Source organism: Brassica rapa, chromosome A08 (assembly GCF_000309985.2).
Source record: "Brassica rapa cultivar Chiifu-401-42 chromosome A08, CAAS_Brap_v3.01, whole genome shotgun sequence".
Taxonomy (NCBI): Eukaryota; Viridiplantae; Streptophyta; class Magnoliopsida; order Brassicales; family Brassicaceae; genus Brassica; species Brassica rapa.
This window is the reverse complement of record NC_024802.2, coordinates 3,345,533-3,358,407: the sequence shown is the minus strand read 5'-3', so window position 1 is coordinate 3,358,407 and position 12,875 is coordinate 3,345,533. Positions and strand designations below refer to the sequence as shown.

The window sequence follows — 12,875 nt, the reverse complement described above, 5'->3', positions numbered from 1 at the left end:
TCAACTTGCGCGTGTCGGAAGCGCGGGAAAGTGTGGAACTCTTACGACAACAGGTGGGGAGCCTGAGTGCAACTCACGACACCTGCCAACCAATCAAAACACGCCGCGTTAGCTTCCACTGTTGTTTCTCTCTGGTAAAGAACCAGAAAATCTCAAACGAGAAGCAACAGCCTCAAGGACATCGTGATAACATAACACGATCGCTTTAAGGCTCAAAGTCGACTTCGTCGAAGCTTTTAGGCAGGAGAGAGAGAGAGAGAGAGATGGAAGCTTCCGGCGTCGTTCTCCGGCAGATTCCGTGTGTTTCAGGCTCCGTCACCGACGGCCGTTACTCCGGTCTCCGATTTTCCGGCAGCATGAGGACGACGGTCGGGTTTCAGACGAGGAGATTCAGAGGGATCGTGTGTAGTAACGAGTTTGCGGACAAAGGGCACATGAGTTACTATTCTGGGACGACGAGGTGCGGCGGTGAGGGGAAAGATAAGGTCAAGGTCATGGAGAAGGAGAAGAAGAAGGAGATGAAGAAGAAAGCTAAGGTTCTTAAAGCTCTTTCGAAGAACTTGAACATGTTCTCGAGCATAGGGTTTGGTCTTGATCCAGAAGCTGGTTTGGTCGCTGAGATTCAAAACAAGACAATCTCGGTAAGAAAAAAAAAATCAAATGATCCCTTACGTAGTTTTGACTATTTCGCGGTGGATTTTGATTGAATTTTGAATTTATGCAGGAAGCAACAGAGATTCTGGTTAAGCAGCTAGATCAGTTGAAAGCAGAGGAGAAGCTTTTGAAGAAACAGAGGAAAGAAGAGAAGGCAAAGGCTAAAGCCATGAAGATGATGACTGAAATGGACTCTGAATCGTCTTCTTCGTCTGAATCAAGTGACAGTGATTGCGGCAAGGGGAAGGTTGTTGACATGAGCTCTTTGAGAAACAAGGCTAAACCGATTCTTGAGCCGTTACAACCAGAATCTGGAGTAGCAACCCTTCCTAGAATCCAACAAGATTCTTGCAAGAACACCACGGGTGAAGCATTGAAGCTCGCTCTGCTGGAATCAGCTGCTGCAACCACAGCCTTTCCCTCAGTTGTTAATCCTGGATTGCCATTGAAGACGGTGGAAGCAGTTCCGGTTGTTGGATTGCCGTCGAAGAGAGTAGAAGTCTGTATGGGAGGAAAGTGCAAGAAATCAGGAGGAGCTGTGTTGTTGGATGAGTTTCAGAAGGCGATGACTGGTATGGAAGGATCCGCTGTGGGTTGCAAGTGCATGGGGAAGTGTAGAGATGGTCCGAACGTTAGAGTCGTTAACGAGACGGATGCTGTGATGACTGATTCGGTTAGAACGCCTTCCAAGACCGTTTGTGTAGGTGTTGGGTTGCAGGATGTGGAAACTATTGTCACAAGTTTTTTTGGTGAAGAATTTTAGTATTTCTCATATTGAAAGAGTTTAATAATTATTAAAGTTATATATGTAGTGTGGTGTTTTCTCTCATTGTACATATCTGTCTTCGTGTGCATTTTCGAGTGGAACATTGATAATATATAAACATCTTTTCTGTACTTTGGTCTTGACAATGAAAATATGTTTGCATAGATCAACTTAAGCAAAGGGCCTAGCCATAACGATCTAATAAGATTAAAACTACTAGAGACTAGAGACCATTTGTTTGCACTAAACTATATCATGTGTTTCTGCAAGCAACAAAAATACAGATGGGATCTTGCATGATTTTGGTTTCAGCGCTTGAAGAAGGGTCTTGACTTTTGCTGCTTTGAGGGGATGTTTCTTGGTTTTGTTGGACTCTCTATCAAAGCATTCTCTTGCCCGTCAAGCATCTGGATTGCAGATTGTGAGATCTCATGATATCTTTAAGATGAAACCCTGACAGTTCCAATGCAAAAGATTCTCATGGCTCCTTTGGTGGTTTGAGGAGAACCACCAAACCTTGATCACCATCAAGTTGAGGTTCCACTAACTCAATCCGCTTTGGATCACAGGTAGTGTCTTCTTCAGTATCGTCTGGCGCTTTGCGTTTAGTACCTTGTTCTTGTTATGTCTCATGTGAATTTGATCCTACTTCAATAAAACTTGTCACTATTGTTCCTTCTTCTACCCTCTTCTCATTTACTTCAGCTTGCCTACCACTCTGAGATGTTGAATCAATCTGCATACCTTCAGTAGTTCCTGAGCTTTCACCTTGCTTCTTTATTATTTGGATTGCCGCATTCCTATCATGTGCAAAAGCATAAGGATTTGTTCATGTGTCCATCAGTTCAAGCCTTTGTTGTGATAGTAAAGCTTAATCCTTACAGACTTCGAAAGTCATGTTGCAGACTTACACATGTAATGTAATGCAAATGTTTTGCAATTTAGTGTACCTAAACTCTAACTCCACTGATGGAATATCCTTGAATCCACATGTTTGGTCAAAGTAATCACATCATTGACATCAAAACTTATTTTGACCAACACCTCTGCTTCCTTATTGATTGTTGGTTCAATGATAGATGTTTCATCCACTTGACCAAGCTTGGACTCTATGCTTCGAAATATGCCAAGTCTCCTACAACCATTCATAAGCTTGTAAATCCTGACTTTGAATGGTATATGTCTTAGAAAATCAGGATATCCTCTATTAGACCACCTATCTAACGCCACAATCCATCCGCGATATGTGTAAGGTGCATGCAAGTCTGGAGAGGCTCAGGTATCTCAAATACTGTGATCAACAATCCTACAGCCACCTTAGATGAGAAGATAGAGGAGTGTTTACTATGTTGTACTTCCAATAATCTATGACACTTGCAAGATCTTCCGGTATGGAGACTATGGAAAAGTCGTAATTCATTAGCTAGTTTTCAGTCACAAATCAATTCCATGGAAAACACTGTTGCAACAGGCTAGGAATGATTCAAAAGAATGGTATGATACAGTCTTTATTACAAAAGCACAGGACTACAGCGCATCACCACTACAAAGGAGAGATGTGTCATGCTCATGGAAGCGTCCTACAGGAGATTGGATCAAATGTAATTTTGATGGTTCATATGCAGGCCCGTCTTTGGACATGTGTTCAATGCACATTTGCACAGAGCCAAATATTTTTATGCAAAATTTAGTTAGAATTTAAGGCCCTTTGCTGAAATATTAGGGCTCATTTTTATAGATCACATGTGAATTTTTATAAACTGCACATGGCCCAATAAAAACATATAGATATGTACATATAGATATGTTGTAAATATGGTTTGAAGAGTCGCTTGATAATCATATGCAAAGCGTATAGATATGTTGCAGAGTCTTGGTATGAACTAGGGTTTCTGTGATTCTCTGAAGCGAATGACTTGGTAATCACATGAGCTTTGTATATGTTGTTGCAAACCAGGGGTAGTATGGTCATTTCCACAGCTGTCAAGAAAATAAATTTTAGCTCAGCTTCTCTACTCTGGTTTATTTCGCCTTTAATCTCATCTGAATGTAGTTTTTGCAGCTTTGTGATATCCATGGAATCAAAGCCAGAGTCGAGTAGGGTGACAGCTAGGGAGAGTGAACATCTTCCGTACGAAGTATGCATACATTTAGTATTGAATAGATTATTGATTTTGGTTCAACTAGTTAAGATTTATCTATATGTTGTATTAACGTTCACTATTCTTGAATTTATACAGGTTACATACGAATCAGGGCAATTATTTGAAGATATAAAAAGGATAAAAGAATATATCTCAGTAGAATTGTTTTCCGAGATTTTAGAGCTGGAACCTGATAAACTAGAGATACTCAAAGTCGAAAACATGATAATAAAGGAAAAAAGAGTCACAGATGCCACCATAGAAATAATTTATGCTCGTTTGATAAAACATCGGGTAAGTTTTCACTTGATAATCTATGAATGATATATATATATATATATATATATATAGTGTGTTTAAATGATTTATCTTTAGGCTATTATTAGACCATTCCAGATGAAACTATCAAGAAGGACTGGAGTTATTATTACGGTCCAGTGAAAAATCAAGGACCTCGCGGTATTCCTCTGTTTTTACATTGTTATTTTCGTTTTTTTCTTTTCACTTACACATTTGACTATTTTGATAAACAATGCACAGATATCTGCTGGGCGATTGTTGCTGTGGAGCTGGCCACAGCTATTCGTTGGATTAAAAACCGTGGAAAAGGGATTGAGTACTCCTACAAAGAGCTCGTGGAGTTTGTTTGTCCAGGGAGGGGAATACTTAATGAGAAACTGCACAACTTTTGCTACAAGCTGAACATAATGTCTGCCTTGGAATACGTTATCAAGCATGGAGTTCAGGAAGCTGCGTGGTCCAATGTACAAGGATTCAGTGTTTAGGGGAATGCATGCGGTCTCAGTGACCGGGTCGGGAGTGGAAAATGGAGAGAGTTTCTTGGGGGTCCGATCATCACACGGTACTGATCTCGGACAAGATGGCTATTTTCGAGTTTCTATTGACGTTATGATACTTCGAACAAGCAAATGTCAAGATCATGAGGAACGTTATTTCAAAAAACCGACACCACTACTTGAGAGGTTTTGTTATCCCGACTTCCCGAGGTTCTAGATGAGAGTGAGGAGAAGAAAAAAGATTGAAGAACTATCGAGACAATTTGAAAATATGGATCAAAGGTCAGTTTCTTGAGTTGAAAACGTAAATGACTCATATGCGGTTTGTGATGTTGATTTGAGTCGCGTTCTGTTGATAATGTCGTTCATAGTGTTGGACAATACTCGTTTATATTATTATGTTTAGAAGTTTGTTTCTTTTGGCGTTGTAGGAAGGAGGAAACACATGAAGGAGAAGTAATATAGAGAGCGAGAACAAAATAAATATATGGCGGAGAAACCAACGATCCTGCAGCACCACTTTAACACCTGACGATATTTTGATTCGTTTTTCTCTGAGAAATGCAAATGGATGATACATAAAACATATTTACTTTAAAAAAAAAAAGACATTGACATCTATTTTGTCTTTCATTTTTTGTTACATAGCATAAAAAAAAGCTTCGGTTGTGTTTGTTGCTAAAAATCCTTCTTTGTCTAACTCCTTAACTCATACATCATCAAGAATTTGGGAAATCAATGTTCAAACAGAGATAATATAACCCACACAAATGCGTTGGAGATGTTGTGTTTATGCTGCGTGTGTCTTTAAGTAGGTAAATCTAAGTCGATAAGGCAGTAACGATTCAACACCCAACATGACTTCAACTGTTAAGCAGCACATGATATAATTTTTTTCTTGAGTATCAATCAAGAACTATGATGCTAGCTAGCTCTGTCCACAAACGGCACACAATATCCATAAATGGTTAACAGGCAAACTATAGTTCCTTACTTCCTTCTATAGTGGTTTGGTATGAGGACGTTAAAGATGGTGAAAATACTTACCGCTGCTGCTTTGATCTCATCATTTCCCTAAAAGTCAGAAACCAAGGCAGGGGTGCTTCCATCAATCCGGATACAGACCACTTTCTTTTTCTGCAACTTTTTTTGTAACTCGTATGAGAAACAGATGGGCTTTTGAGGAAGGCTTTGCTGAGAGTTCAATGCCTTACTTTAAGAAACTGGTGTAATGCCTCAAGCATGGAATGATAATGTGCAAATACTAGAAATTTGCAACCAGCCTGCATCACATCGCTCGAGGAGAAAGCACAACAGGTATAAGACATCATAAGAATTCTCAAAATAGTTTATTGCTGATAGGGAGGGGTATTACCTCAAGCACTGCTGGGATTTCGGCTTCAGCGTAATCAGTGTAGATTTTAAAAGGCAAAAGGAGGAGATGTCACGTGACACTAGGATATAACATAGCAATAAAAGAACATATAATAATATCCAGCTAAAATTCACCTTTGCTGTATCACGAATATGCTTTGGTTGTTACAAGGCAATGAACAAACACCTTGTTAATAAGCAGCTTCTCTGTAAAACTTTTGTTAAATGATATACCTTTAGCCTAGGAAGGGAAGCAGCGGTCATCTTTGCTTGAGCGTTTTTAAGAAAATGTGATTCGTCTGCTATAACAACCTGCAAGAAGGACAAGTACATATTGAAACCCCAAATCTCTGAGACTCATACCAAAAACAGCGTATTTGCAAGTTATGTTCCGTAGAATATATAAACGCATCCATCCCCTCACGTGCTTGATTGGTAACCAACGTGATCATTCTAAATCAAGATGTCAAGAAGACAGGAACAGTCAACTAAATATTACTACGAGGCAGCATCTAGATAATCACCTTAAAGTCCAACACCATCAGGAGTTTACAAGAAAGGCAGAAACAGATGATGTGGCAATAAAAAGAGTTATCAAGCAGCCAAAAGGCAAACAAATTGTTATGCGTATATAAAGTAATAAAAAATGAATGACAAGTACTTACACATCACTGAAGACTCAAACAGCAAAGTAAGTCTCAAACTACCAACCATTTTCACACGAAGACTTATGCAAACAAGTTACCTGGATTAGTTATTAAAATCGAAATATTGACAGAGACCTTTTGCTCAGGTTCCTTAAAAAGCCCTCACCTTTTTGGCGCAGGCAACTGACCAGTGTTTGGTTTAGGGGCGAGAGATGAAGGTAAGACTCTGGTCCCTTGAGACGAACTGGGAACCTCAACATAAGAAACAAACACACGTTAGACCTGAAACAAGATTATAAGCTAATTAATTCAGGACAATAGTTTGAAACCCAGAGATGGAAGTTGCGAAAGAGAAAACCTTGTAAAAAAAACGAGGGACTTCGCTCCCTGGTTGATTCTATCTATCAAAAGCTTCTTCTTTTGAAGAGCATCCATCACCCATCTTTATCACTAATCGGTCAGAGAAAACTATAAACGCCAATTTCGAATTTCAGTTCGATTTGATTCAAGTTATTCGGTTTACAAATAGCCGAGTGAAAACTATATACGGTTTGATACTCTGATATGGATACGGTTTAGGTTCTTTCCTAATAAATTATTGGGTTTGAATCACACACTTATTCTTTTGGACTATTCAGAATACTAAGGAAATTGAGAATGTGAAGATGATGAGTATATTGTGGATTGAAAATTTGAAATTGAATAATATATAGTGCATGAGTTTGTTGATGATGATTTCACTAACTGGAACTCTCTTTGCCACTTTTTTTTAGCTGTTTCTAAAGAACCATACTTCATTAATTCAAAGATCTCATACTCCATTGAAAAAAAACTGTTATAAGATAGCAAGCATAACTAGCTAAAATAATTGATTGACTAGCTCCATAAGATGGTGTATGAGTTTGTAACAGTCTAACTTGCAGACAAGCTTTGAAATGCTCATTTGAATGACTACAACTTATGTAATCAGAAGGGTTAGACATTCTCTAATAATAGCGAAAAGATTATAGAGTCTGGAGGATAAACTTTTCAATAGTGACGAATCTTGAACATCCGACCAAAGCCTGCAAGGGACCTAAATAAACCTTGCCATTTTAAGCTTATTATCAGTATCACCCAAAAAGGGTGAAGGTGTTTAGAAGGATGATACATACAAGCGAAAATAAAAAGCCATTATCAAGATAAACAATCAGAGAGAGATGGAAATTAAAAAAAAAAGCTTTGAGATTTACAATTTAGAGATCAATTTGAGAGGGTCCGAAGCATCTTTGACGTGATCAGGGACAGGAAGATTACAGAGGAGTGTGACTATAGAGGATGAGATTAACGTTCTGTTCTCTGACCCTTCCTTTGACTTCCACAGCTTGACTTCCCAAACCTGAATAGTCTTTCCCGTACTTACAGGAGATGCTTCGGCGAAGACAAGGTCTCCGAGATCAGCACTCTTTACATGGTTGATCGAGAGTTGAATCCCAGCGACCCTTTTGAAACCGGAAGCCATGTGTGCTCCCATACTTGCTAAAGACTCAGCGATCAAAGCAGATACACCACCGTGTAGCACCTTGAAAGGCTTTGAGAAAACTGAAATCTCTCAGAATTTGTTAGACAAAAAAAAAAGGGTCAATGATCAAAATTGAAGAAGGAGAAGGAACCTGGCAGCAGATTGGAGAAACGGGAAGACGACCCGTGACACGTGTTGGAGATAACTCATCGATCTCGAAACCTAATGCATGAAGCGGAGGGTCTAAAGCTTTGGTCTTGGACGATGCAGATACCATTTCGTGTCCTCTGTTTCAGAGAAAGAGAGAAGACGTTAGGTAGGTGAAGTTCTAAAAGACGATAGGAGAGGTTGAGAAAAAGTGAGAAATTGATTTAAGTTTATTTTTAATAGATAATAGCGTTAAATGGAATGTCACTGTAATAGTTTTCTAATTGGTTTTACGTTCACTTTCCTTTCGGGCCAATTGTCAAAACTCCATAATTGATGTTGGTGAGCGTCTTTCGGACAAGAGTCTACGTATTTGTCCGTATTAGTTGAGTTCAAACTTCAAAGTATTGGATAAGACACACGTGTCGTCAAACTTAACATCCCTATATCCACTTGGTTTAATTGCAATAGCAATTTGGTTTGGTTTGGTTTAGTTTTGATTTCAAAATAACTAGGAGTTTTCATGCACAATGCATATAAATAATAATTTTAAATATAGTACAACTTTATTTTCTTTTCATTTTTTTTTAAAACTGGTTTCCTTTTTAACATAGTTATACTCTATTTTAGCTTTACAAGTTTGGAAAAAACACCATACATATATTTCTGTCTTCTTTATTTTTATTTGGTTTAATCTTTCAGTTTGATTTTATTTAAATTTCAACAGGATATAGATTAAATTTTATAAAACTATTTTTTGTATTTATATTATATATATATATATTCCATGATTATTTATTTTAAATTTGTCTTTTATTCCCTGGTTTGAAATATGTCTTTATTTAAATATATCAATTCTAATAAATTTTGGTTTTTTGGTTTAAAATAAAAATATGTTAAACTGGTTAAAATTAAATCATTTAAATTATCAACAAAAAATTATTTGATTATTATTGCTTTAAACTTATACATTGTTTAATGTACTCTTACAACGAATTTTAATATTATATATATATATATATATATATATATATATTATTCAAAATATGGTATATAAACTGATGTAAAAAACTAAAAACTAGTTGTAAGTATTTATTTATTTTTTACCAGTGTGATTTAATTTATAAATAAATACATCAAAATAGTTAATGTTGTTAAAAATTATTAATTGACAAATTTAGTTTGATATATACGATTTATTTTAATGGTGATATATGACTATATTAGTTATTAATATATTTTAAATTTTCTGCTAAAATAAATACTTTATATAAAATTTTACTTTAACTATGGTATAAAAGTTATTAGTCGTTACCATATTAAAAAATATTGACAAAAGTAGAAATCTTGATAAAGAAAATTTTACATGTCACAATTTGGATGATCCCATGTCATATTTTTCAAAAATCTTGACATCTCTTTCTGAAGATGAATGTGATAATAATACATATAAAAATCACATTGAAAATAATGTTTAGCAGAAATTTAGTTAAGTTTCAGTTTGTACAAACATTTGTAAGAGTATCACTAGATACTTACCAGCGGTTTAAAGACATAAAATTATTTTAACAAAATTTTGAGTTTTAGTGTATTTATTTTTGAATAATATATAGTTGTAGATTAAATTTTTTTTAAGACATTAATCATTTTATTTTTGAATTAATATATTATATATATTTTAACATGTTGTAGATGTAGATGATAATTATTATTATTTTTAAATCAATACAATTTCATATAAAATCTTATTGATATTTTTAAATAATTTAAATTCAATTAATATTGATTTATAATGTTTCAGTAGTAATTATTAATTTATTAGTAGTTAAAAAAAACTAAAAGATTTTATACAATTTTGTTATAATATAAAATATAAACTATTTAAAATTAGAATCACCATTAAGTGGCAGAATCATCTCATGTCATCCAGTAATGTATTATGTAAGTAAAGACAAAATTCTCCTTAATGAAACTATTCTATTAAAACTAAAGTAATTTTTAGAAATAACATTTATTTCATCATAATAATTTTAACTTGTGCCACTGAATAAAAATTATTAATTATCTATAATTCATTTATTTTGTTAGATTATTCTCTAACCAAACTTACTATTATTCTCTAACCAATTTTTACAATTAAATAAAACATATTTATTTAAAATATGACATACAAACTTTAAACTTTAAATATGAAACTATAAATGTTTTACTAAAACATACAAAGTTATTTTCAAATATATATTAAATAATTTAAAGACTCTTAATATTATTCACAAAAATATATTTGAATTATAAGAATAAAACCAATAAATTTCAATTTAATATTTTCCTCAAAAATAAACATAGAAAATAATTCATTTGGCATATAAAAGACTTAAAGACATATCTATCTATCTATATATCTTACCAAAATAGAACTAAACTTTTATTTGACATATAATATTATATTTTTGAAAGATATATTTATTGATATACAAAAACATACTAATTGGTATTTTAATTTATAAATAAATACATCAAAATAGTTAATGTAGTTAAAAATTATTAATTGACCAATTTGTTTTATAACATATCATTTTATTTGTCTAAAACCATACCACAATTTGAACAATAAAAAAATTGCAGAAAATTACAAACCGTTAGATGCATACACATTTCTGTGTAATCATTATATTTTTGTGTTATGAAAATTTTGTATGTTTATTATATTAGAACAAACACAAATGTGGATACACGAGTCAAACTCTTGACTCTTGTATATTGTTAATTTGTATGTCATTTCCAGTAAACCATAAGTTGTTCCCACACAATAATTTTGTTTTAATATTATCAATGTGTTTCTTTAAATAAGTCTCTCAACATCATAATATGAATAATCAGAAATAAATTATTTAATAATATCTAAGAAGAAAAAAAAACACATAGCAAATGAATTTATCAAAAGAAATTTGAGACTTTTTAATGTATGCCTCTTTTACTTTTTCTTTCATTTTTTTTCATTTTCATACTACTATTTTGAGTGCAAAAGTTATGAGAAGCCATTATCAATTAAAACTAATGTATTTACTTACCCAAATTTTTGAAAACTTGACCACCCAGTTAGACAGCTCCAACCATAAATCATATGGGAACTGAAACTGTAATTAAACCGGTAAAACCAGTCAAAAGCTGGTGAAGCCATCAATTCGGATCAATCAAAAACTCCGTTTTAGCCAAATACTAACCATAATTTCATTAATTTTGATATAGTCATTTTATTGGATTCCAAATTCTTACCTTTAGTTTAAAAACCACAATCATTTCTTTCTTTCTTTTTTACATTTCTTTCCTTTTCATTATACTCACCCTAAATAAGTCTCACTCTTTGGATCGGTGATCAATTTCTAGGTTTAGTCACATTAATGAAATCAATTTTTCATAAAAAAATTGTAGTTATTTATATTCTTTCTTTTCATGGTTACATTCATCTTATTTATTATAGTTTTCTCACATAGGTTAAAAATAAAATTCAGTTGAATTAGTTGGACTGGTCCGATCAACTGCCCAGTATACATAGTCGGTGGCCGGTCGGTTTTAAAACATTGACTCGTACTTATACTCAGTTGGTTCAATTGCAATTGCTTGGTTTAAGTTTATTTTTTGTTTCATTCAATAAACCAAGAGTCGGTTCGGTTTAAACGTTTAGGTTAAATCAACCAAACAAACAATCATTTTATTAAGGGATCTCTGGCTCACCTGATCTGATAGCTAGGGTTTATTGTTCTTCTTCGTGAAGATGCCACCAAAAGTCATACTTGAATGTAAAGATTGCAAAGACATGATCAGTGCATTACCTGATGATTTTCTGGTGCAGATATTGTTGTTCCTCCCAACAGAAGATGCAGTGATCACCATGATTATGTCCAAACTATGGCGTTTGATATGGACAATGATACCTAAACTCGACTACAACGACAGATACAAAGTTTGGAACTTCCTTGACAAGATATTGCAACTGCACTAGGCACCTATACTAGAAAGCTTAGGTATTCAACTCGGTAAACAATGTCCTGTGGATACAGATGTTGGAAAGTGAGTCTCATTCGCAGTTGACCGCCTCATTCAAGAGCTAGAGATAGAGATGCACTGCTATCAACCCCCTAAGGCCCTAAATCTACCTTGCCTAAGAGTCTCTACACCTGCAGAACGCTTCTGAAACTTACTCTATCAAACAATATTGTTGTTGATGGTTTTTTCTTTTGTTGCCTCGGGTCACTTCAACAGCTCAACCTTTTCTATGTTGTCTAGAAATACGAAGATTCTCATGTTAAGCTGTTATCAAGCTGTCCTGTTCTCAAAAAATTGTCTGTACTACGAGATGAGTTTGATGACAATGTGACCACGTTCATTGTGAAAGTTCCTTCTTTAGAGAATCTAATATATGAGTGTAAGTCAAGGAGTCGACATGAGGTAATATTATCCTAGGTTCTTGTCAATTGATTCCCCGATAATAAAACACATTGTCATTGATTACTCTTTCGGAGACAGTTTCTCTGTCTATAGTTCTCGGTTTTCGAATGAAATTTTTTTGATCTTTCTCTTCTGTCAAGTCTCTAGAACTGGTTTTGACCGAGGTTAGTTATGTTTCTTAGATCATCTCCAATGTATTTTGCTTTTTTTTCTCTAAAATAGAGGAATTCTTTACCGTGTTTTTACTAATATTGTATTATGTTTCACTCATTTACAGGTTGCATGTCGTAGAGCCATTACATTCTCACGGCTCAAAAGTGTTTAAGCTGCGTCTTCGTTCCTTGGAGTATTGGTTGGAACCACTAAGAACACTTCCATTAGTTGATACTCGTTAGG

At 34.5% G+C, this 12,875-nt stretch overlaps 3 protein-coding genes and 1 long non-coding RNA gene across 5 annotated transcripts; 2 read left to right on the top strand and 2 right to left on the bottom strand.

Moving 5' to 3' along the window:
* Positions 1-148: 148 nt before the first annotated feature.
* Positions 149-1,552, top strand: LOC103833019 (diacylglycerol O-acyltransferase 3). The gene is made up of 2 exons (XM_009109119.2): positions 149-641; positions 725-1,552. The coding sequence occupies exons 1-2, from the start codon at positions 264-266 to the stop codon at positions 1,415-1,417; spliced, it is 1,071 nt and encodes a 356-aa protein (XP_009107367.2). The 5' UTR covers positions 149-263; the 3' UTR covers positions 1,418-1,552.
* A 1,943-nt stretch (positions 1,553-3,495) lies between these two features.
* LOC103833247 lies at positions 3,496-4,349 on the top strand. The gene is made up of 4 exons (XM_009109342.1): positions 3,496-3,558; positions 3,661-3,858; positions 3,951-4,023; positions 4,105-4,349. Exons 1-4 carry the CDS (start codon positions 3,496-3,498, stop codon positions 4,347-4,349), a joined length of 579 nt encoding a protein of 192 aa, XP_009107590.1.
* A 584-nt stretch (positions 4,350-4,933) lies between these two features.
* LOC103833018 lies at positions 4,934-6,734 on the bottom strand. Of its 2 annotated transcripts, XR_001955549.2 has the most exons (3): positions 6,549-6,734; positions 5,737-6,047; positions 4,934-5,644 (listed from the first exon to the last, which is right to left on the bottom strand). It is a non-coding gene; the product is annotated as an uncharacterized LOC103833018 (long non-coding RNA). The 2 variants fall into 2 exon arrangements; XR_004450126.1 differs by having other exon boundaries at positions 5,737-6,734.
* A 669-nt stretch (positions 6,735-7,403) lies between these two features.
* On the bottom strand, positions 7,404-8,294 carry LOC103833017 (1,4-dihydroxy-2-naphthoyl-CoA thioesterase 1). The gene is made up of 2 exons (XM_009109118.3): positions 8,035-8,294; positions 7,404-7,952 (listed from the first exon to the last, which is right to left on the bottom strand). The coding sequence occupies exons 1-2, from the start codon at positions 8,158-8,160 to the stop codon at positions 7,611-7,613; spliced, it is 468 nt and encodes a 155-aa protein (XP_009107366.1). The 5' UTR covers positions 8,161-8,294; the 3' UTR covers positions 7,404-7,610.
* Between the last annotated feature and the right edge of the window lie 4,581 nt (positions 8,295-12,875).

What these genes read in the sequence shown, in the direction of transcription:
- LOC103833247 (XM_009109342.1), top strand. Translation starts at nt 3,496, where the DNA reads ATGGAATCAAAGCCAGAGTCGAGTAGGGTGACAGCTAGGGAGAGTGAA. An exon ending in CTCGTTTGATAAAACATCGG is followed by an intron (nt 3,859 to 3,950) that starts GTAAGTTTTCAC and finishes GGCTATTATTAG; the next exon opens with ACCATTCCAGATGAAACTAT. An exon ending in GAAAAATCAAGGACCTCGCG is followed by an intron (nt 4,024 to 4,104) that starts GTATTCCTCTGT and finishes AACAATGCACAG; the next exon opens with ATATCTGCTGGGCGATTGTT.
- LOC103833019 (XM_009109119.2), top strand. Translation starts at nt 264, where the DNA reads ATGGAAGCTTCCGGCGTCGTTCTCCGGCAGATTCCGTGTGTTTCAGGC. An exon ending in TTCAAAACAAGACAATCTCG is followed by an intron (nt 642 to 724) that starts GTAAGAAAAAAA and finishes GAATTTATGCAG; the next exon opens with GAAGCAACAGAGATTCTGGT.
- LOC103833017 (XM_009109118.3), bottom strand. Translation starts at nt 8,160, where the DNA reads ATGGTATCTGCATCGTCCAAGACCAAAGCTTTAGACCCTCCGCTTCAT. An exon ending in TTTCTCCAATCTGCTGCCAG is followed by an intron (nt 7,953 to 8,034) that starts GTTCCTTCTCCT and finishes GTTTTCTCAAAG; the next exon opens with CCTTTCAAGGTGCTACACGG.